Here is a 22117-nt window from a genome sequence, read left to right on the forward strand (position 1 = left end):
ACCAAAAGCTGCTGTGTGTATTCTTTAACCTATACCTGGAAAGCACTGTGCCTTTAAGCCGCTGGGTATACTCTGCAAGCCTGCCTGTGGGGGTACTGTGCCTTTAAGCCGCTGTGTATACTCTGCTTCCTCTGGGAAGTGTGAAAACCTGCTCTGTGGGTGAAATTTGTTATCAGCTTCTGTGGGATAAATGTGGAAACATTCTCTGTGGGTGAAATTTGTAAGCTGCTAATGTAGGGGTACTCTGCCCCATGCTCTGTGGGTGAAATTTGTAAGCTGCTAATGTAGGGGTACTCTGCCCCATGCTCTGTGGGTGAAATTTTTAAGTCATTTTCCTATCCAAGTTTGTTTGCAGGTCACTTATCCTGCTCTAATCACCCATTTAGCTTCCTTTTCCAGCCCCCTAGTCCTTACTCTGGCCATTTTACAGCACTGAAGTTCGGGGCCCCATTGACTTGAATGGGATTCAGAGTCTGCAGTCAGGTCAAATTCGAATCCCGAACCAGACTTTTTAAAAAGTGCGCCCGAACACGAATACCCATAGGGTCGCTCATCACTAATCATAATATTACAGTTGGATCATGCAGACACCAAAGGCATAACACAGAGCAAGTCCTCTTACACTGCTGTGAATGGTTTGTTATCGTTACCCAACAGCAGCAAAACGATGTCAAGAAATGTAGCTTCCATCAGGTTCATAGACAAGTAATCATGGACACAGTGTTTACAAAATATCAAATTTATTTATATAAAATAATTTACACATCAAATGTACACATGCACACACCCACACAACACCTTAACCACTTTTCGGCCAATTAAGTCTTGAATTTCATTCTAGCACATTATTTTACAGTTTATGTACATTTTGAAGACACAATGAGGGGAGTGTTTAATTGTAAACCTTCATTTTACAAAAGAAAGGCAGTCTGAAAATCATGTATAAATAGTACAAAGAACCTACAAATGGACTGTACTTACAAAATAGTAACATGGATTTTTGCAGTAATGGTACATTTGAGGATGCCAATCTGAACTTATTAAGTGTAGTATAATATCTGGCTGATTGGACTGACCTTGAGAGATTTACTTGGCTGTGAACGATCTTGTTGCAGGTTGAGTTTAACAGCAGAAAAGGGGGCTGACAGACATTTACTGGAATATCTAGTATTCTGAATTTCCTGTTTGATTTCAGTTTCTTAATGAGCTTTGTAATCACAATGGTACAATTGGAATACGACAAGATGCACACAAAACCTACAAAGAATATATTCTGTACATCTATTGAACATTACAAATCATTGTGCATCAAGTAAGGCAAAAACATCAAGGCTGCAAATAATTAGCTTGAATATTGGGCCAGATTTGTAACCTTGTGAGTTCTTTGCCCACATATACAGCCATCTCTGAAGAGTTTTTGTAATCTGGTAAAAGTTACTTTGTTAGTTTTCTTAAGACCGTATGCCCTTTTAATGTCAAGGCCTTAATATACCTTACATGTAAAATTCCGATGAAGTTGAATGTTTGTCAGAGGTAACTTATTTCACAGCCCCAAGCTTTTTTAATAACTTTTTTCCTTTGGATAGCAGACCTTTTTTCTTCTTTGATGTGCGATCTCTGCTTCTCATTGGGCTACCTGAACCCATGGAGGATGGTGGTGACACAGAATGAAGATGAACTGTTGGTGACGGTGCTCTCCTTGGTGTACCTGTATTCTCGGATGGAGCCTGTAAAATAAATGTCCAAAAGTTATTCAGTTATGCAAACAGTATCATATTATGCTGACGCTGCCTACCTTTGGTCTAGCAGTGGTTAATGTTGATTCCTAAGAATTTACACAGGCTAAAGAACTACTTGTGTCGGGCATGTGTACCTTAAGGTGATGAAGTGCTGAGATGCAGACCCCGTGTAGAACCTGCACTTGCATTCCTTTGACGAAAAGACAGTTTTTAATTCAATAGTCCATTAAGTAATCGAAAGGGTTGTCACACAGCTAACTTTACTTGAGCCTTAATTAGAATCACAATTAGACTAGAGCCCTTTCTTCACAACCAATGCCAATTTCCATATCTAGTCTCAGACTGTTTAAAGGGAATGTGTGATCAGAAAAAGAACAAGTGTTTAAATCAAGTTTTGTTAGACTTTTTGTCTTCAAGAACTTTGAAATTATTTTGATTTTATTCCTTATCACTATATTAAAAAAATGTGAAATCTTGTGTTTATTTTTATTTCCTTGCCTAATCATTGTCTAACACTTCCCGCTCTACATTGTTCTCACAGGCAGCATTACATGAAGGTAACATCTAGATGTAAATAACAGTATCACGCCATTCACAATTCATTATGGTCCCAGCTTACTTCCTGCACAGCGTTCCCTGCACAGGACAGAGAGCGTGCCTAGTACATTCTAACAGAAGTCAGTGAACATCTTCAGACTTTTTCCTATGGTTTGTGTGTAAAGAAATCTCTGTATGCTGTTAACAGCATCTCAGGCCAAATGGCTTTCTCAATCAGAAAATATAAACAAATTAGAAAAAGAAAAGTTACTAGGTTTATATTAGTAAAACAATATTAAGTGATACATTCCCTTTAATTGTTCACACGTATCAGGCTGCACTACTCTACGGTGTGATATGAATTTCTGGATGTATGTTCAGAGGAAGTTGACCACTTCTTGCCCAAAAGCTCAACATGTCAAATTGGTTTGTAGAACAGCCCACCAGCAGACACAAGTGAAGTTTCACTCAATTCCACAGCCAGAGAATGACACCACAATTTTTTTTAAAGAAGCAATGTTACGGATACAAGCCTTTCGTCAGGCCTGTAGTGGGTAGGTGCCCTCTGGTGCACCAATGAAGGCTTCAGTACATTATATGCTGCAGTGAATACATCATGAAAAAAAAGCTTTATCCATCTAATACATGCCTGATTAAGATTATTTTGTCCCAAAAACTTTGCATCCTTAACACAATCTGGAGGGCTATTCTCTGGTGCGTGAATAAATGTGGATACAACATTACTTTATGGGAACCTGTCCTAAGGTTTTCCCCATATAAAGTACCGTCAGCATCTTTAAGCTTTTCTTACATTTCTTACAAATACCTTTTATTATACCCCAAGATGGTCCTGTCCAATGAGCATCTCGGGTCTCGATCTGATGCCTCTTCTTTTCTTACAATTGCCGTCCTTCTTCCCTTCTTCTTGTGGATGATGCATCCTACATAGTGATGAGTGAGTGTGCTCGTTGCTTGGGTTTTCCCAAGCACGCTCGGGTGATCTCGGAGTATTTGTTAGTGTTCGAAGTTTTCATCGCTGCAGCTGAATGATTTACAGCTATTAGCCAGCTTGATTACATGTGAAGATTCCCTAGCAACCAGGCAACTGCCACATGTACTCAGCCTGGCTAATAGCTGTAAATTATTCAGCTGAGGCGATGAAAACTTAATCTCCAAACACTAATAAATACTCGGAGAACACCCGAGCAACGAGTACACTCGATCATCACTAATCCTTCATCATCCACACAGTGTGGCACAGAGTGATGGTAGCATCTTCGATTTCAACACAGAGCAGTCTGTGAATTCATGAAATGAAGCTCCCTAACACCAGCAGCACTCATAAAAATACCATGCGTTTTGTACTCCTCGCCTTTGGAACACTACACAGTTTTGAAACCATCAGTTCCAAATACAGTTATCTTGGTCCCAATATGCCAGAGTATAGAACAGAGGCCCTGGCAAATTGTAGGCAGGTTTTTTCTGCATGGTCTTTAGGAGAGTCTTCCTGCATGTATGACAACCATGCATGCCATTCCTCTGTAGTGTACACTGCATTGAGTCAAGAAAAATACTCCAGTTTGGCTTTCCTCGTTACCTAACTGCAGTGAACTTCCATGTCAATTTTCTTCACCCCTTTTCAACAGAAGACACTCTTGTTTAGGTGTTAATTTCCATGGTTGGCCTGGATGTCTCAACATACATGCAGTTCCATCTACAATCATATTTGCATCACTTTTGCCTCAGTATTCTGACTAATAAGTACCGCTTTGCTGATCTTCTTGTAGTGTTCACCTTTCTTGTGTAAAGAAATAATTTCTTTTCCATGTGGTGCTATTGATGACAGAATGAAAGGAAAGGGGTTTTCTTTGTTAGGTAACGCCCTATAATAGTCAACTGTTTGCTGGACACCTGTTTAATGAATAATTAAACCTATATGTGTTGGAATTCTGGTTAATTTGAATTTTGTAGTCTAAACTTTAGCTTTGCTTCTAAGACTTTCATTAGAGTGTAATTATTTTAGTAACACGGTCTTGAATGAATTTGTTAGTAAAATTACATTTTTGAGTGTGCAGAATAACAAATTGTGTTTCCCATTTATGGGAGTATTTTGTCCCCATAGAAAATGTTGATTCTAAAAGGTTTTCTGACAAATTAATTGGGGTGTACTCATTTATGTTGTGCATTGTGTCTTATCAGAGAATATAGAATCATAGAATGGTAGAGGTGGAAGGGACCTCCTGGGTCATCTGGTCCAACCCCCTGCTCAAAGAAGGATTCACTAAATCATCCCAGACAGATGTCTGTCCAGCCTCTGTTTGAAAACTTCCATGGAAGGAGAACTCTCCACTTCTCGTGGCAACCTATTCCACTCATTGATCACCCTAACTGTCAAAAAGTTTTTTCTAATATCTAATCTGTGTCTCTTCCCATTCAGTTTCATCCCATTGCTTCTAGTCTTTCCTTGTGCAAATGAGAATAAAGATAATCCTTCAACAATGTGACAGCCCTTGGGATATTTGTAGACAGCTATTAAGTCTCCTCTCAGTCTTCTTTTTTGCAAGCTAAACATTCCCAAATCCTGTAACCGTTCCTCATAGAACATGGTTTGCAGACCGGTCACCATTCTGGTCGCTCTGCTCTGAACTTGCTCCAGTTTGTTGAAGTATTTTTTAAAATGTGGTGCCCAATACTGGATACAGTATTCCAGATGAGGTCTGACCAAAGAGGAGTAGAGGGCAATAATGACTTCACGTGATCTAGACTGTATGCTTCTGTTAATACATCCCAGAATTGCATTTGCCTTTTTTGCTGCTGCATCACACTGTTGACTCATGTTCAGTCTATGATCTATTAGTTTACCCAAGTCTTTTTCACTTTTATTGCTCAGATATAGTACTTTGCATTTTTCCTTGTTAAAAACCATTCTGTTAGTTGTTGCCCACTGCTCCAGGTCTCTAGTATTAGCTATCTCTCCTAGCTTTGTGTCATCAGAAAATTTAATCAGTGTACCCTCAATTACTTCATCTAAATCATTGGTAAAGATGTTGAACAATATAGGGCCCAGGACAGAACCCTGTGGTACCCCACTTGAGACATTCTTCCAACTGGATGTGCAGCCATTTACGACCACTCTTTGGGTCCGATCACTCATCCAGTTATGAATCCACCTAACTGTTGCCTTGTCCATTCCATACTTAGTCATTTTTTTTAATAAGGATGGTGTGAGATACTTTGTCAAATGCTTTGCTGAAGTCATATACATATTTCTCCTCCAGGACTGACCAGTCATTTTCAAAATTCTCAATTTAAGAGTAAAATCTATATTTAGTGAAGATAGAGTGTTATATTAGTGAGATAGGTGATAATTGCTACCTGCAAGATTCTGTGTAGAGGAGACGGGGGGAGGAGCTAGAAGCCGAGCTCCTTCCTTCTTCATCTTATTAAAACCAACTGTCATCTATTTCAGTAAGGGAAAAATCTATCTTCACTGAACACAGATTTTACCCTGTGAATTGAGGATTTTGAAAATGAATGATCAGTCCAGGAGGGAAAAGAAGCAGATTTCTCTGATAAAATGTATTACAAAGTTGCTTATTTTTATGTGTACCGTTGATTTATGAAATAAAAATTAAAATGACGGTTACTATTTACTAGTGTGCTGTTCTACAAACCAATGATATTTGGTAGCACAATGTTGCATTAGTTGAGAACTGGTTGCTAGTTTTAGGCCACTTGTGTGTTTCGTTATGCAGGCTCCAGTCTGATTCTGATTCGAATTCAAGGTCGTCTAAAACTTAGGAAAAAGTCAAACATCCCATGTTTACACACCTGAAGATACCATGGTTTTTGTGGGCATAATGAATTATATAACTGAGCTGTATGTTTCAGTCTAACATAATCCATAATGCTTCAATTTTAGATACTACCATACAGTTTTGTAAGTCTTCATGGAAGGCATACTGATTAATTTTCTAGTTTTAGGTGAAAAATATTTAACATTTTTGTAAAATGTCTTTGAAACATACACCTCATATCTCATATTAAAAGACTTTGTAGCTATCATATATGAGAGGTTTGTAACTTTCACAAGTTCAAGTAACAAGTTTTTATGTACCTTGACAGAACGTAGAAGTCTAGATTTTTAGCAGGTGGAAATTCCATTCTCATTTTTATTTGCTCTGCACAAAAAAAATATTTTGAGTTGGAAAGGAGGTAAAAAGGAATATTTCTTACCAGGGGAGGCAAAAAACAGCACATGCAGTTTGAAACACAGTTCTGTCAAGCACAGGTTAAATGACCGGCTATTCTTCATGTGTCATTGAACACATTTTTTTTGACCGTCAGCCATATAGCTGTACAGCGGTTGAATTTCTGTTCAAGATATAAAAACTTTGCTTTCATGTTGCAAAATGCTCTCATATATTAAGTGGTTTGCGATCATTATTCTTTAATTTGTAAGAACCTTTTCTGAACTGTGCCAGTATGAAAACCACTGGTATCTTCAGTTGTTCACTTACGTGAAGGCTATACTGCCTCATTAAGGTGTGAAATGTACACTCTTCTTCTGTTCCAAAGTAGATGAGCCAGGACAAAACAGAAAATAAAGCAGTGATGACACAAACAAAAGTAATGTAAAAAAAGTAAGGTTAAAACATGGATTTCTGATATATTAACACAATGGCATTAAAATAAATAAAAAAAAAATAGTGCAAAAGTAATGTCACCATTGCAAGGCATAAACACAATACATTGAACTGAGTAATGTAAAGGACAGCAGACAAATGTTGAACTGAAAGAGAAATAAACGGGTATGCAGTAACATATAACCCACTGATTGTGGAACTTGCAAATACATAATTTGTTTTAATCAGTAATAGGTTGTATTATGGATCTGTATGGTCCATAGCTTTGATACACTTCTGATAAAATGTTGTGGTCCCGTACTGTGCCTTTAGTTTTATTAGGCAGCAAATAGAGCATCCTTTATACAAGTAAAATGTGGCATGCGTCATATGCTGTGTTATAAATGTACTTTTCGATGGAAAGAAACATCACTCCTTGATGATACAGGAAAGATATACAGTATATCTTGGTACTGTGTTAGCCAGTGGATAGAAAAATATTTAGAATTGAGAGTCCTCAGTGGTTGATACATTTAAAATAGCTAACTTTCAGCTAGCCATTAAAAGGTATCAAACACTGAGGACTCTCAATTCTAAAAATTTTCCTTGATGATAAGGACTTATATCCACTCGATGGGCAGCCATTCTTATACGTAGGTATCTACTGTTATTTTTAGAGTTATAAAAAAAAAAAAAGGCCCTGAAATGGACATCACTGATGACATTTAATTTCATGATGGGGCAGAGGCTGTGGCAGCAACTGTTGTCTCGTTTGAGTATAACAGCATGCACTGAGGGCTCTCAAACAAAGCTTTATTAAACAGGAAGTATGTATTAAAAAAGCTAGAAAGAGAAGTGAAGGAAGGATAGGGACTTTTTAACTAAATTTTATTAGAAAAAAAATTATTTGCCAGACTAAGCATAAGGTGCAGGTCATGGCGCGATAAGTCAGTTTGTAAGGGCAAAATACAATGCTGATCCAGTGTAGTTCCATCACGGCTGCCAGATTACTGCAGGGAAGAAAGGCCTGGCAATCTACTTCCATATTATGCCAAGAAAACTTGATGGCGAGTAGAACTAATGGAATTCGATATAGGACCGGAAGATGCACTCACAAGTCAGAAGGCAGTCAACAAGTTACTCAGGAAGAGCCAATGGTCGACCTGATTATTCTCATGACATGCCAGAATCAAAGCAGCAAGGACATCTTGGTGCAGATATCTCTTGGTCGAAATGAAGATCAAAAGCTGCAGAGATATCATGAAGTTCAAAACTTGGAATGAACAAATCATAAACCAAGGCAAACTCAAAGTTGTCAAAGCCTAAATGGACAGAACAGGACTATACTTACACAGAATTAGCAAATTAAGATAGACTAAATCCAGACGTTTCAAGTCAAACGAAAATTGGGTCAACTATTCTGGCAAAGATAACCAAAGAAGAAATGGTGTTGCTTTTATTCTTAACCAAAGATTGGCCGACACTGTTCTGAAGTATAATGCAGTCAGTGATAGAGTCATCTCGATGCGCCAATCCTTGTCAATATTATACAAGTCTACTCACTAACAACAAATGCCAAGGAGGAGGACATTGATCTATTCTAAGATCAAGGTGAAGACAAGATGCCAAAACAAGACATATTCATCATGGGAGACTTGAATGTCAATGTGGGCCACGGCAAACATGGAACTTTTTTTTGGAAACTTTGAACTTGGTGAACAAAACAAGGCTGGAGGAAGATTCATTGACTTTTGTGCAACCAATTAACTGGCCATAATGGACAGATTGCAAAATCAGAAACAGAGACGAATGGCAAAAGGTAACAAGCAGGTTGCAGACAACATCAGTGAAAGACTAAAGAGAGCCATTTGAGCAGACAAAGAACTTTATTATCAATAGTTATGCACAGAGATAGAAAGAGAACATCTGAGGGGCAAGACTGAGAAGTCATGGTTAAAGATCAAAGAGAAACCACAAATGTTTCAAACAAGAATGCATGTTGAAAGATGCCAATGGGAACAAACTAACTGATCAATATCAGATCAAGGAAAGATGGAAAGAGTACAAGGAAGATTTCTACAAGAACAACTCAGTGATATGGGAAGCTACTGAGATGAAATGCCAGAGAGCTGAACATCCTGAAAGACTTTAGTTGTTGTTGCAATAAAGGTTCGGTTAAACAGCAAAAGGTCAGAATGTAACAATATTGCAAAAGGGCTAATAAAGTCTTCTGAATCAGGAGTTGATGTCATCACATGACTGCATCAACAAATATGAATAACTGGTAAATGGCCCAAGCATTGGACAAGAAGCATGTCTATTCCTATTCCAAAGAAGAAGGATGCTACCTATTGTGGAAACTATCGAACTATTGCACTCATGCCAGCATGAGTACTGAAGATCGTACAATTACGGTTACAGCCTTATTTTGACAAAGAGCTGCCAGAGGAATAAACAGGATTCAGAAAAGGTAGATGAAAAAAAAATGTGATTGGTAACATTAGATCGATAATGGAAAAGGCTAAAGAATACAACAAGGAAATCTATTTTTGCTTTGACTACAGCAAAGCCTTTGACTGAAGGCTCGAAATACCATGAAGGATATGGGTGTGTTGAACCATCTGATCAGCATCATTAAGAACCTTTACATCGACCAACATTCAGAAGTCCGAATGGAACACGATAAAGTTCAAAGTAAAGCGATGTGCCAGACAAGGCTGCATCATGTCACCATTTTTCTTCAATTTATATACGGAAACTATTTTCAGGAAGGCTGGACTTGCCATTAAAGAAGGAATCAAATTTTCTGGACAAATTTTGATGGAGTTGGAGTTGGTATAAACTGGCCCCAGTCAGATTCCTAAAATATATAATAAATTTGGTTCACTAATTCAGTGCTGTAATTGTTTTCATAAGAATTTAGGAAAGTTCTGAATTGTCCTATAAATGTCTGTTCCATCCCTGATCTAAGGATCTCGGTTTTCAGTTGAGATGAATCTGTGCTGCACTTTTATGTAAATGCTCAGTATTGAGGCAGTGCTGTGGAGTCAAAAGTCAGGGAAATTGAAGAGTCGGAGTTGGTTGTTTGCCTTACCAACTCCACAGCCCTGGTTTCAGCCTTGAATAGCTGAGATCAGAATAACCCTTAAAGTACCACAGATCTGTAAAGCGCATTCTTTAGCCCCTTACTGACCACAGATACACATTAAAATGAAGGCCAATAATGGGTCTTATTCATCGCCATTTTAAAACACTGATCGAAAATAAAGGTATAGTGCCCCCAGAGTCCGTAAATCTCCTGGTTATCAGCTACCGAGAGTAGCTGAGAACATGATCAGGGTCGGATTTTCCTTTCTCCAATCACGTGATCCGTTATTCATTGAATAATGACAATCGCGTGATTGGGGACAGGGAAAAAAAAAGTCTGCCGCTATTAATATCGTTTTTCTAATTTTTCTGACATGATATACATGTCAGAGAAGACAGCAATGATGTCCCCAAGCACCCCTCCTCCACCCCAGTACCTCTGTCATCCCCCAGGCCCACAACAGGGAACTTTCCTATTGGTTTGTGACTTGATCACTGTGATAGGGTCTATCACAGTGATCAAAAGCCAATAATTAGTAAATAATCCCCCCATGTCATCTCCTTAGTTAGATTAAAAATTGATTTTATAATTGTTTGAAAGGGTTAAAAAACACACACACACACATGATTTAAAAGTATTTTAATGAAATAAACACAGCGGTTGTTGTAATAATTTATTGCTCTCTCAATCCATTTCCAGGCCCTCGCTTGGCAAAATAATAAACCAACAATATACATACCTTCTGCAGAAACGTCACGTCCCACGAAGTAATCCATCTGAAGGGGTTAATTAATATTACAGGCACGAGCTGCGATAAACCACTCGCTCGTGCCTGTAATCCCCCGGGTGCTGAAAGGAAAGCTGGATCTGTACTTACATTGAGTCGCGGTGAGGCGCCCTCTGGTGGATGTTCTCATGAACTGCAGCCTGGGAACTTTTTCCCACGCTCCAGGTCATATGAGGACATCCACCAGGGGGCGCATCACCGCGACTGAAGGAAATGTGTCAGAGTGGGAGATATGAGCGACACTCACCGATACTAATTCCTGGAAAGACAGGATCTGGAGAGAGCCGCAGACTCCCAGGAATGCAGAGCCAGCAAGACTGGCTCCAGGCCTGAGAGGACCTGAATCACCTGACTGCAAGTGGGCGTGGCCTAAGCTCCAGGGAACTAGAAGGTGAAGGAAAACTCCTAGAAAGACAACTAAGAAGCAAAGCTACCAAGGGGTAAAGATAGAGACAAAAACAGATCAGGCCGGGGTCAGAGCACAGGATAGCGTAACAGTACCAAGGGACTAGACAGAAAGGATAGTAGGGGCCAAGCCGAGGTCAATAACGAACGGACAGAGAAAGTACAAATAGGGAATCCAATAAGCAATATCCAGAGAACAGACCGAGTCAGAAAGCCAAGAGATCAAACAAACTAGCACACAGCACACTCAGGGGTCAACACACTTAGCCAAGGGCGGAAGTATAACTGACAAAGGAATCTCCCAGAAGGAGACTTATATAAAGTCCACCCAGGACCAATGTGAGGCTACAGGAGTTAACCCTAAAAGAACCAAACCAGACAAACCGTGACAGTACCCCCTTCTCAACGGGGGGCCACTGGACCCCCAGGCTTACCAGGATACCTGGAATGAAAAGCACGAATCAAGCGATCTGCATGTACCGAGCGGGCAGCAACCCAGGACCTGTCCTCAGGCCCATACCCCTTCCAGTGAACCAGATACTGTACCGACCGCCGCACCAACCTGGAATCCACGATGTGACCAATTTCATATTCCATGTGTCCCTCCACCAAGACAGGGGGCGCAGCAGACCCAGACTCCCCCCGAACTGGCACAAAAGGTTTCAGTAGGGATTTATGGAAGACATTAGGGATCTTGAATGAGACTGGTAAACACAACCTGTAAGCAACTGGATTGACCTTTTCTACAATCTTGTATGGACCAATGAACTTAGGGCCCAATTTAGCTGAAGGAACCTTCAGCTTAATGTTTCGCGTGGAAAGCCAAACTTCGTCCCCAACCCGAAACACCGGACCTGGGGTTCTTTTCCTGTCAGCAAAAAATTTATATCTCCCTTGAGACCTGGAGATATTCCGCTGGACCTCTGCCCATGTATTTTTCAGACTCTGAACAGAACCCTCAGCCCCAGGACATCCAGAATCCATACGAGAAAACTCGCCGAAATGTGGATTAAAACCATAATTAATCATGAAAGGAGACATACCGGTAGCTTGGCTCACACGACTATTGAAAGCGAACTCCGCCAATGGCAGTACATAACACCAGTCATTCTGCCTAGCGGAAATCAGACATCTGAGAATTTGTTCCAAAGACTGATTAGTGCGTTCTGTCTGACCATTGCTCTCAGGGTGGTATGCAGATGAAAAAGACAGAGAAATTCCCAATTTTTTACAGAAGGCACGCCAAAACTTAGCCACAAACTGCACCCCACGATCAGACACCACATTCAGGGGTACCCCATGCAACCGGACCACATGCTGCACAAACAATCCGGATAAAGTCTCAGCAGAAGGTAACGCGGTCAAAGGAACAAAATGAGCCTGCTTCGAGAACCTGTCCACCACTACCCATACCACAGTATTGCCCCTAGACAGGGGAAGATTGGTAATAAAGTCCATGGACAAGTGAGTCCATGGCCTTTCAGGAACTGCCAAGGGCATCAGTTCCCCGGCCGGCCGACCGTGAGAGTTTTTGGAACGAGTGCAGACCCCACAACCAGAAATGAATTTTTTAACATCCGAACTTAGAGTAGGCCACCAAAAAGTCTTAGCTATCGCTAGGCGTGTGGCTGAAATACCAGGATGAGCTGTAAGCTTGGACTCGTGAAACTCCTGCAGGAGTTTAAGTCGAAGCTGGAGCGGGATAAACAACTTACCCCGCGGCTTGGCAGCAGGAGCCAGAGACTGAGCCCCCTCAATCTCTTGTTCCAACTCAGACGAAACCCCTGCCAACACTACCCCAGGGCGAAGAATGGAGGACGGTGGCTCAGGTGGAGACACCGAATGAAAACTACGAGACAAGGCATCAGCCTTGATATTTTTTGACCCAGGCCGAAACGTTATGGTAAACTGAAAACGAGAGAAAAAAAGTGACCAACGGGCCTGTCTGGGCGTAAGTCTTTTGGCAGATTCAATATAAGATAAATTTTTATGATCGGTAATTACAGTGACCGAATGTTTGGCCCCCTCCAAAAAGTGCCTCCACTCTTCAAACGCCAGCTTCACCGCAAGAAGCTCTCTGTTGCCTACATCATAATTCCTTTCAGCAGCAGAGAACTTCCTGGAAAAAAACCCACATGGCCTGAGGTTGGTCAGAGTGACGGACCCTTGAGACAACACAGCACCCACCCCCACCTCAGAGGCGTCCACCTCCACAATAAAAGGTTTGGACGGATCTGGCTGTACCAAAACCGGGGCGGTAGTAAAGCATTTTTTAAGAGCAGCAAAGGCCTCCTCAGCAGATGAGGACCAATTTTTTACATCCGCACCCTTGCGTGTTAAATCTGTGAGAGGTTTGACCACCTGCGAAAACCCCCGAATAAATTTACGGTAATAATTGGCGAACCCCAAGAAACGCTGAAGCCCCTTAAGATCTCGGGGTTGTACCCAATCGGCAATGGCCTGCACCTTCTTGGGGTCCATACGAAAACCCTCACATGACACAATTAACCCCAAAAAAGATAATTCTTGAACAAAAAACAAACATTTCTCTAATTTAGCAAACAGATGATTTTCCCTAAGTCTTTGGAGGACGGTTCGTACATGAATCAGATGAGACTGACTGTCAGATGAGTATATCAGAATATCATCCAAGTAAATCACAACAAAACGACCAATAAGATCAGCAAACACAACATTGATGAAATTCTGAAATATAGCGGGGGCGTTGGTAAGACCAAATGGCATGACTAAATTTTCAAAAAGTCCCTCGGACGTGAGGAACGCAGTCTTCCATTCATCCCCCTCCCGGACTCTTATCAAGTTATATGCTCCCCGAAGATCCAGTTTGGAGAACCATTTAGCCCCCGAAAGTTGGTTACATAAATCAGGAATCAACGGGAGAGGATATGTATTCCGAACCGTTATTTTATTAAGTTCTCGAAAGTCGAGACAGGGACGTAAACCGCCATCTTTCTTTTTTACAAAAAAGAACCCTGCAGCTATAGGTGAGACAGAAGGACGTATATGTCCCTTACGAAGACTTTCAGCAATGTAATTTTTCATAGCCAAGCGTTCAGGGCCAGACAAATTAAACAGACGGGCTTTAGGTAGTTTAGCCCCTGGGACTAATTCGATGGCACAATCAAAAGGTCTATGTGGCGGTAACGTCTCAGCCTCGCTTTCAGAGAACACATCTTCGAAGTCTATCAGGTACTCCGGAATACCCTCCAGCTCGACAGACGACACAGACACAGATTTGACAGGTTTAACCAACAATGCAGATTTAGAACACAAGTTAGAACAATTAGACCCCCACTGAACAATCTCCCCCGTTTTCCAATTAATAACTGGATTATGACGTTGAAGCCAGGGCATACCCAACACTAAGCCTGCTGGCAGATTGTCCAGAACAAAACAACTTAATTTCTCTTCGTGAGCAGCACCCACTCTGAGCGAAAACAAATCAGACATAAAGAGAATTCCCTCTTTTGTGAGGGGGGAGGAGTCAATGGCCACCACTTTGATTGGAGATTTGAGCCTAACTGTCCCTATCTTGCAACGTGTGACCAATTGGGAGTCAATCAGATTGATAGATGAGCCGCAGTCCACAAATGCTGTCGAAAAAGAAGAACAACCATCCACTAATAGTTCCACATGAAGCAACACCTTAGAAAATGAGGACAAATGTACCTGTGGGTCTGAGTAGTCTCCTCGATAACTACCCAGACCTAGTCGTTTCCCGCCGACCGGGTCGATGATGGGCAAGAAGGACACTCCTTCTTCCAGTGTCCAGCTTCACCACAGTAAAAACATAACTGCTTTTCCCGCCGGCGTTTTCTCTCTTTTTCTTTTAAGCTGAGGGCACCTACTTCCATAGGCTCAGAAACAGTCTCTTTTCCACTGAGAAATAACGGAGTCTCCACCTGCATCGCCCCTCTGGCCCGCAACCTGCGGTCCATCCGGACGGCCTGAGTCATGGCATCCTCGAGGGTGTTTGGTGGAGGGTGTAACGCCAGGGCATCTTGTAGCCGCTCGGACAAGCCTCTACGAAAAAGTCCTCGGAGAGCGGCATCGTTCCAAGAAACCTCCGCGGCCCAGCGGCGGAACTCCGTACAAAACCACTCGGCCGAGTGCTTCCCCTGACAGACACTCATCACCATGTCCTCTGCCAATCGCACACGGTCAGGCTCATCATATATATGCCCGAGGGCCTCAAAGAACGCATTCACTGACATTCTCTCAGGAGCGGTGGGAGGAAGGGAAAATGCCCAAGCCTGAGGGGACCCCCTTAACAAGGACATGACGACCCCTACCCTCTGACTTTCATCCCCAGAGGACCGTGGTCTCAAATTGAAAAAAAGTTTACAACCCTCTTTGAAAACCCTGAACTCCTTCTTATTTCCAGAGAAAAAGTCAGGCAATTTAACAGGGGGTTCTGGAGACACCAGCGCAACGTCACTCGCCATAGCCCCCTGAACACCAGAAGACAATGCTCCCTGCACAGTCTCAGTGACCTGCTGCTGAGAACGAGCCAGGGCCTGCTGCTCCAGGGTTAAGGCCTGAAACATCTGACTTAGTTTTTTCATCTGCTCAGACAAAGACTGTATGGGATCCATAACCCTCAAATCAATACACGCCCAAAACTGCAGAAACACAGAAATAACTTAGCGGTCAGTTATAATGTCAGAGTGGGAGATATGAGCGACACTCACCGATACTAATTCCTGGAAAGACAGGATCTGGAGAGAGCCGCAGACTCCCAGGAATGCAGAGCCAGCAAGACTGGCTCCAGGCCTGAGAGGACCTGAATCACCTGACTGCAAGTGGGCGTGGCCTAAGCTCCAGGGAACTAGAAGGTGAAGGAAAACTCCTAGAAAGACAACTAAGAAGCAAAGCTACCAAGGGGTAAAGATAGAGACAAAAACAGATCAGGCCGGGGTCAGAGCACAGGATAGCGTAACAGTACCAAGGGACTAGACAGAAAGGATAGTAGGGGCCAAGCCGAGGTCAATAACGAACGGACAGAGAAAGTACAAATAGGGAATCCAATAAGCAATATCCAGAGAACAGACCGAGTCAGAAAGCCAAGAGATCAAACAAACTAGCACACAGCACACTCAGGGGTCAACACACTTAGCCAAGGGCGGAAGTATAACTGACAAAGGAATCTCCCAGAAGGAGACTTATATAAAGTCCACCCAGGACCAATGTGAGGCTACAGGAGTTAACCCTAAAAGAACCAAACCAGACAAACCGTGACAAAATGTAGGTCAATGACCTACATTTCATTCATTCGCTGGGGGATTACAGACACGAGCGAGTGGTTTATCGCAGCTCGTGCCTGTAATATTAGTTAACCCCTTCAGATGGATTACTTCGTGGGAAGTGATCGGACATCAGAAGGTATGTATCTTGTGCGTTTATTATTTTGCCAAGCGAGGGTCTGGAAATGGATTGAGAGAACAATAAATTATTACAACAACCGCTGTGTTTATTTCATTAAAATACTTTTTAATCATGTGTGTGTGTGTTTTTTAACCCTTTCCTACAATTGGATTAATAATGGATAGGTGTCATAATTGACGCCTCTCCATTATTAATCTGGCTTAATGTCACCTTCCAATAGCAAGGTGGCATTAACCCTTCATTACCCCATATCCCACCGCTACAGGGAGTGGGAAGAGAGTGGCCAAGTGCCAGAATAGGCGCATCTTCCAGATGTGCCTTTTCTGGGGTGGCTGGGGGCAGATGTTTGTAGCCAGGGGGGCCAATAACCATGGACCCTCTCTAGGCTATTAATATCTGACCTCAGTCACTGGCTTTACTGCTCTGGCAGAGAAAATTGCGCGGGAGCCCACGCCAATTTTTTCCGCCATTTAACCCTTTATTTCAGCAGCTACAGCTCTGAAATTTTGCACATACACACTACTAACATTAGTAGTGTGGAATATGCAAAAAAAGGGGATATGAGATGGTTTACTGTATGAAAACCATGTCTCATATCCTGTCGGGTTTGTGCAGGAGAAATGAAAAGCCGGCAATTGAATTACCGACTTTTCGCAGAGATCGCGCTGAATGAAATCTAAATACAGAATATACACTCACCGGCCACTTTATTAGGTACACCATGCTAGTAACGGGTTGGACCCCCTTTTGCCTTCAGAACTGCCTCAATTCTTCGTGGCATAGATTCAACAAGGTGCTGGAAGCATTCCTCAGAGATTTTGGTCCATATTGACATGATGGCATCACACAGTTGCCGCAGATTTGTCGGCTGCACATCCCAAAGATGCTCCATACAAGGCAGGATGGATCCATGCTTTCATGTTGTTTACGCCAAATTCTGACCCTACCATCCGAATGTCGCACCAGAAATCGAGACTCATCAGACCAAGCAACGTTTTTCCAATCTTCTACTGTCCAATTTCGATGAGCTTGTACAAATTGTAGCCTCAGTTTCCTGTTCTTAGCTGAAAGGAGTGGTACCCGGTGTGGTCTTCTGCTGCTGTAGCCCATCTGCCTCAAAGTTCGACGCACTGTGCGTTCAGAGATGCTCTTAGGCCTACCTTGGTTGTAACGGGTGGCGATTTGAGTCACTGTTGCCTTTCTATCAGCTCGAACCAGTCTGCCCATTCTCCTCTGACCTCTGGCATCAACAAGGCATTTCCGCCCACAGAACTGCCGCTCACTGGATTTTTTTTCTTTTTCGGACCATTCTCTGTAAACCCTAGAGATGGTTGTGCGTGAAAATCCCAGTAGATCAGCAGTTTCTGAAATACTCAGACCAGCCCTTCTGGCACCAACAACCATGCCACGTTCAAAGGCACTCAAATCACCTTTCTTCCCCATACTGATGCTTGGTTTGAACTGCAGGAGATTGTCTTGACCATGTCTACATGCCTAAATGCACTGAGTTGCCGCCATGTGATTGGCTGATTAGAAATTAAGTGTTAACAAGAAGTTGGACAGGTGTACCTAATAAAGTGGCCGGTGAGTGTATATATATGTGTCTCAATGACATATATACATATATATACTGTATATATGTTTTCCCTAACATTTGAGCACATAAATCCATTAGATGTCGGTTTTGCAAGCCTGCGCGAAAATCTCGCATTACGGATGCCATACGGATTACATACGGAGGATGCCATGCGCAAAATACGCTGAAACACCCTGACTACGGATCAATATTTTGGGAACATTTCTCCGTATTACGGCCGTAGTACGGACGTATAATACGTGGCGTATTGTCTTACGCCAAGTGTGACTCCAGCCTTAGACAACAAAAAAAACATGCAGGGATTGCCTGCCATATACAGGCAATTCCTCATGTTTTTGGATGTCTAACAGGCAAGAACGTGAGCATGTCTGTAGATCACCTGCGATACTCTGTGCATACTCGAGCAGCCAATGCAAGCTCTAGTAGCAAGCATTTGCACTCAACACTAATGAGGACATTCAATATGACAATCTATTGTAATCAAATTCTGTGTAGTACATTTGAGTTCAAAATCCGCACTATACCCATGGTTAAAATCCTTGAGGGATGTAGCTTCAAAAAATGGGGTCACTTGTGGGGGAAGTCTGCTGTTTAGGCACCTTAGGGGCCATGAAACTGTAACATCTCGCCAAAAACTATTTCATACAATTTTTGTTGCAAAATTCAAATATTGCTCCTTTTTTCCCGGAGCCTTGCCATTTGTCCAAACAGAACTTTTTGAATACATGTGGGGTATCGTTGCGCTCGAAAGAAAATGGGTAACTATGGGGTCCACTTTTTGGTGTTACCTCTTGCAAAAGTGAAAAAAAAAGAACCTAAGCAACGTAATACAATATTGATCCCGTGCTTAAGGGTAAACCAGACAGAAGAAAAAAAAAAAATGCTTCACATAGGTTCGGCTGCACAATACACCAAAGCCTCCACTTGTACTATGGTAGGTGCCTGTGTGAATATCACCCAATCCCTCTGATAGCCAGAACCCTGACACCTCCATATGAAATCTCGTTCCACTGCTGCCGGCAGTAGGACCGCGTGTAGCTGCAGGCTTACCTGTGGCTCATTGGTGCTGCAGCGCACGATGCACTTCCATGTCTGCAAGGTGCCGGTTCGTTGTTGGAAACAAGGGTGCAAGGGCTATGGCAACATGTGCACTGAATGGTGAGGCGCGATATGCAGCTAGGGAAGCTCCGGCCGGTAGCGTCCCTTGGTATCGTGTGGGGCAAAAAAGAAATAAGAAAAAGAATGGCCAATAGGTTCCACCTACTTGTGACGTCACATTCAGAATGGAGCGCAGAGGTGCTCAAAACAACAGGGGGACAGAGCAAACCAACGCTCTTCTTCCTCAGGCTCTTCGAAACGCGTTGGTTTGCTCTGTTCCCCTGTTGTTTTGAGCGCCTCTGCGCTCCGTTATGAACATGTCGTCACAAGTAGGTGAAGCCTATCAGCCATTTTTTTTTTTCTTTTTTGCCCCACACGATACCAAGGGATGCTACCGGCCGGAGCTTCCCTAGCTGCATATCGCGCCTCACCAATCAGTGCACATGTTGCCATAGCCCTTGCACGCTTGTTTACAACAACGAACCAGCACCTTGCAGACACGGAAGTGCATCGTACGCTGCAGCACCAATGAGTCACAGGTAAGCCTGCAGCTACATGCGGTCCTACTGCCGGCAGCAGTGGAACGAGATTTCATACGGAGGTGTCAGGGTTTTGGCTATCAGAGGGATTGGGTGATATTCACACAGGCACCTACCATAGTACAAGTGGAGGCTTTGGTGTATTGTGCAGCCGAACCTATGTGAAGCATTTTTTTTTTCTTCTGTCTGGTCGTAAAGGTCAAATTTAGCTTGGTCAGAAAGGGGTTAAGATTGCATTATATAGACATAACCATACAAATTGTAGTTTATGCCCTGCCTTGACATAAATTCAAAGCAACAACATCTTACCCTCTTAACTTTTGTTCGCATTGGGGTGTCTGGAGGGTATCGAGATGGTGCATCAGAAACGTAAACTTCTACATCATCAGGCACTTCTTCCAGAAAATTAGAGGGGACAAGGCCTTTATGTCCATTTAGTTCACCCTATGAAGATTTAAAAATATTCCCAACAATTACAGTAGCAATTACACACAATGTATAATTTCTAATACTGCCAAAATTGCTATACAAACTTCAGAAACATTTTCTTGAGATTGGTTGTTAAGAATGCAATAACTATATTTAAAAACATTTCTTAATTATTCTTTTAATATATGTTCTTGTCCATATACACTAGATATAAAGAAATACACACTCCTCTTAAAATCCCAGGTTTTTATCCTGTAAAAAAAACCATACCGAGAATAACCATTTCAGAAATTTGTCTACCTTTAGGGCTCATTTCCACATGCGAGGCACACGTCCGTATCTCGCATGTGGAAACCAAGCTCTGGCGTTGGCACTTTGGAGCGGAGCGGGCAGCTCCATGTGTTCCTATGCGGCCGCACGCTCCGCTCTGGAGTGCCGGCTCCACAGCTTGGTTTCCACATGCGAGATACGGACGTGTGCCTCGCATGTGGAAATGAGCCCTTAGAGGTAATTTCATACATGAAAAAAACGCTATTCAACTGGAGATATGCGGATAATCAGCTTGGTAATGGCATTCTGAACCTGCCCAGCACCTGCACTCAGAGCCCCGCTGCCAGGGGGAAATGAACTTTATACCTCGTGGCAGCGTTTGCGCTCTAGTCATGTTGATGGCGCTGGCGAGGGTTCAGTCACCGCTCCGTGTATAGAGTGCAGGGGGCTCTCGCCGAGCCTCTGGCACTAACTTAAAACATGCTCATTATTAGGGTCAGCAATAGGTCAGTGCTGGGGGTGCAGTTGCAGTCACCGCGCTTTATACACAGAGCGGTGACTGAACGTGAATGCTGTCAGGAAGAATTAAGTTAATTGTAATCTCGCCCTTAAGGTAAGTTCACACAGGGCATTTTGTTGCTTTTTTTTCTGCAGCAAAACCTGATCTTCTTGGCAGGAAAGAAGCTGCGTCAAAAACGCAGGTTTTGGTGCGTTTTTGTTTCCTCTTTGTCCATGTTAATGTCCTTGGATTTTCAGCAGCAAAAACGCAGCAAATAATAATACCTGCGTTTTTGTTGCGTTTTTGCTGCGTTTTTTTTCAACACCCATTCAAGTCAAAGGGTGAAAAAACGCAGCAAAAATGCTGAAAGAAGTGACATGCTCTATGTCCAAAAAATGCAGCAAAGCACAAAATACTGATCACACAAAAATCCAATGTGTGTGCATGAGATTTCTGAAATCTCATAGGCTTTGCTGGTACTGTAAAAAGCAGCTGAAAATTAGCATAAAAAAAGCAGCAAAAATGTGTGTGAACTTACCCATAATCTGTTCAAATCTGTTGAGAAAGAAACGATAATGATTTTTAGTGGTGGAGAATAAAAATAAAACTAATTTGCAACCCCTGGCATTGACATCTCTCGTGTTGGAGCCATGAATCATGTCAGTCCACTTGGTGCAACAGCTCTCCAAGGTGTGATCACTGCTTTTTAGATGCAGAATAACGAGCAGACCTAATTTGATGCAGGTGTTAGTTTTGATTATGAAAATTTACAGGGTGATTCCATAATTTTTTCCTCAGAATTGAGTGATTCCATCATTTTTACCCTCTGCTTGGTTAAAAAAAAGTAACCATTACTGACTACCACATTTTTTGTTCTTGATTTCTTTTAGTCTTTCTTAAAGCCAGAAAACTGCCATTTGAAATGACTTTAGTTTTGTGCCATGTCTGTGATCTGCTTTTTTTTTTTACAAAATTAAACAACTGAATGAACATCCTCCAAGGCCGGTGATTCCATAAATTTTTCCAGGGGTTGTAATATGGTTGCATAAGTGTGAACACCATCTTACAACTGGGTATGTGGTTGTTTTCCTAATCTGC

The 22117-nt window shown here is 42.2% G+C and overlaps 1 protein-coding gene across 22 annotated transcripts in view; it reads right to left on the reverse strand.

Annotated features, from left to right (window-relative positions):
* Positions 1 to 723: 723 nt before the first annotated feature.
* The window catches only part of RIMBP2 (RIMS binding protein 2), an 817544-nt gene continuing 796150 nt past the window's right edge, over positions 724 to 22117 (reverse strand). For 17 of the 22 annotated variants that reach the window (XM_077293289.1, XM_077293285.1, XM_077293305.1 and 14 more), the window contains 2 exons: positions 20131 to 20265; positions 724 to 1727 (listed from right to left, as the gene is read on the reverse strand). In XM_077293289.1, coding sequence (XP_077149404.1) covers positions 1539 to 1727; positions 20131 to 20265 — 324 coding nt within the window. In that variant the 3' untranslated portion in view covers positions 724 to 1538. The other 5 variants (XM_077293294.1, XM_077293292.1, XR_013223594.1 and 2 more) reach the window with 5 other exon arrangements.

Source organism: Ranitomeya variabilis, chromosome 1 (genome assembly GCF_051348905.1).
Source record: "Ranitomeya variabilis isolate aRanVar5 chromosome 1, aRanVar5.hap1, whole genome shotgun sequence".
Classification (NCBI taxonomy): domain Eukaryota; kingdom Metazoa; phylum Chordata; class Amphibia; order Anura; family Dendrobatidae; genus Ranitomeya; species Ranitomeya variabilis.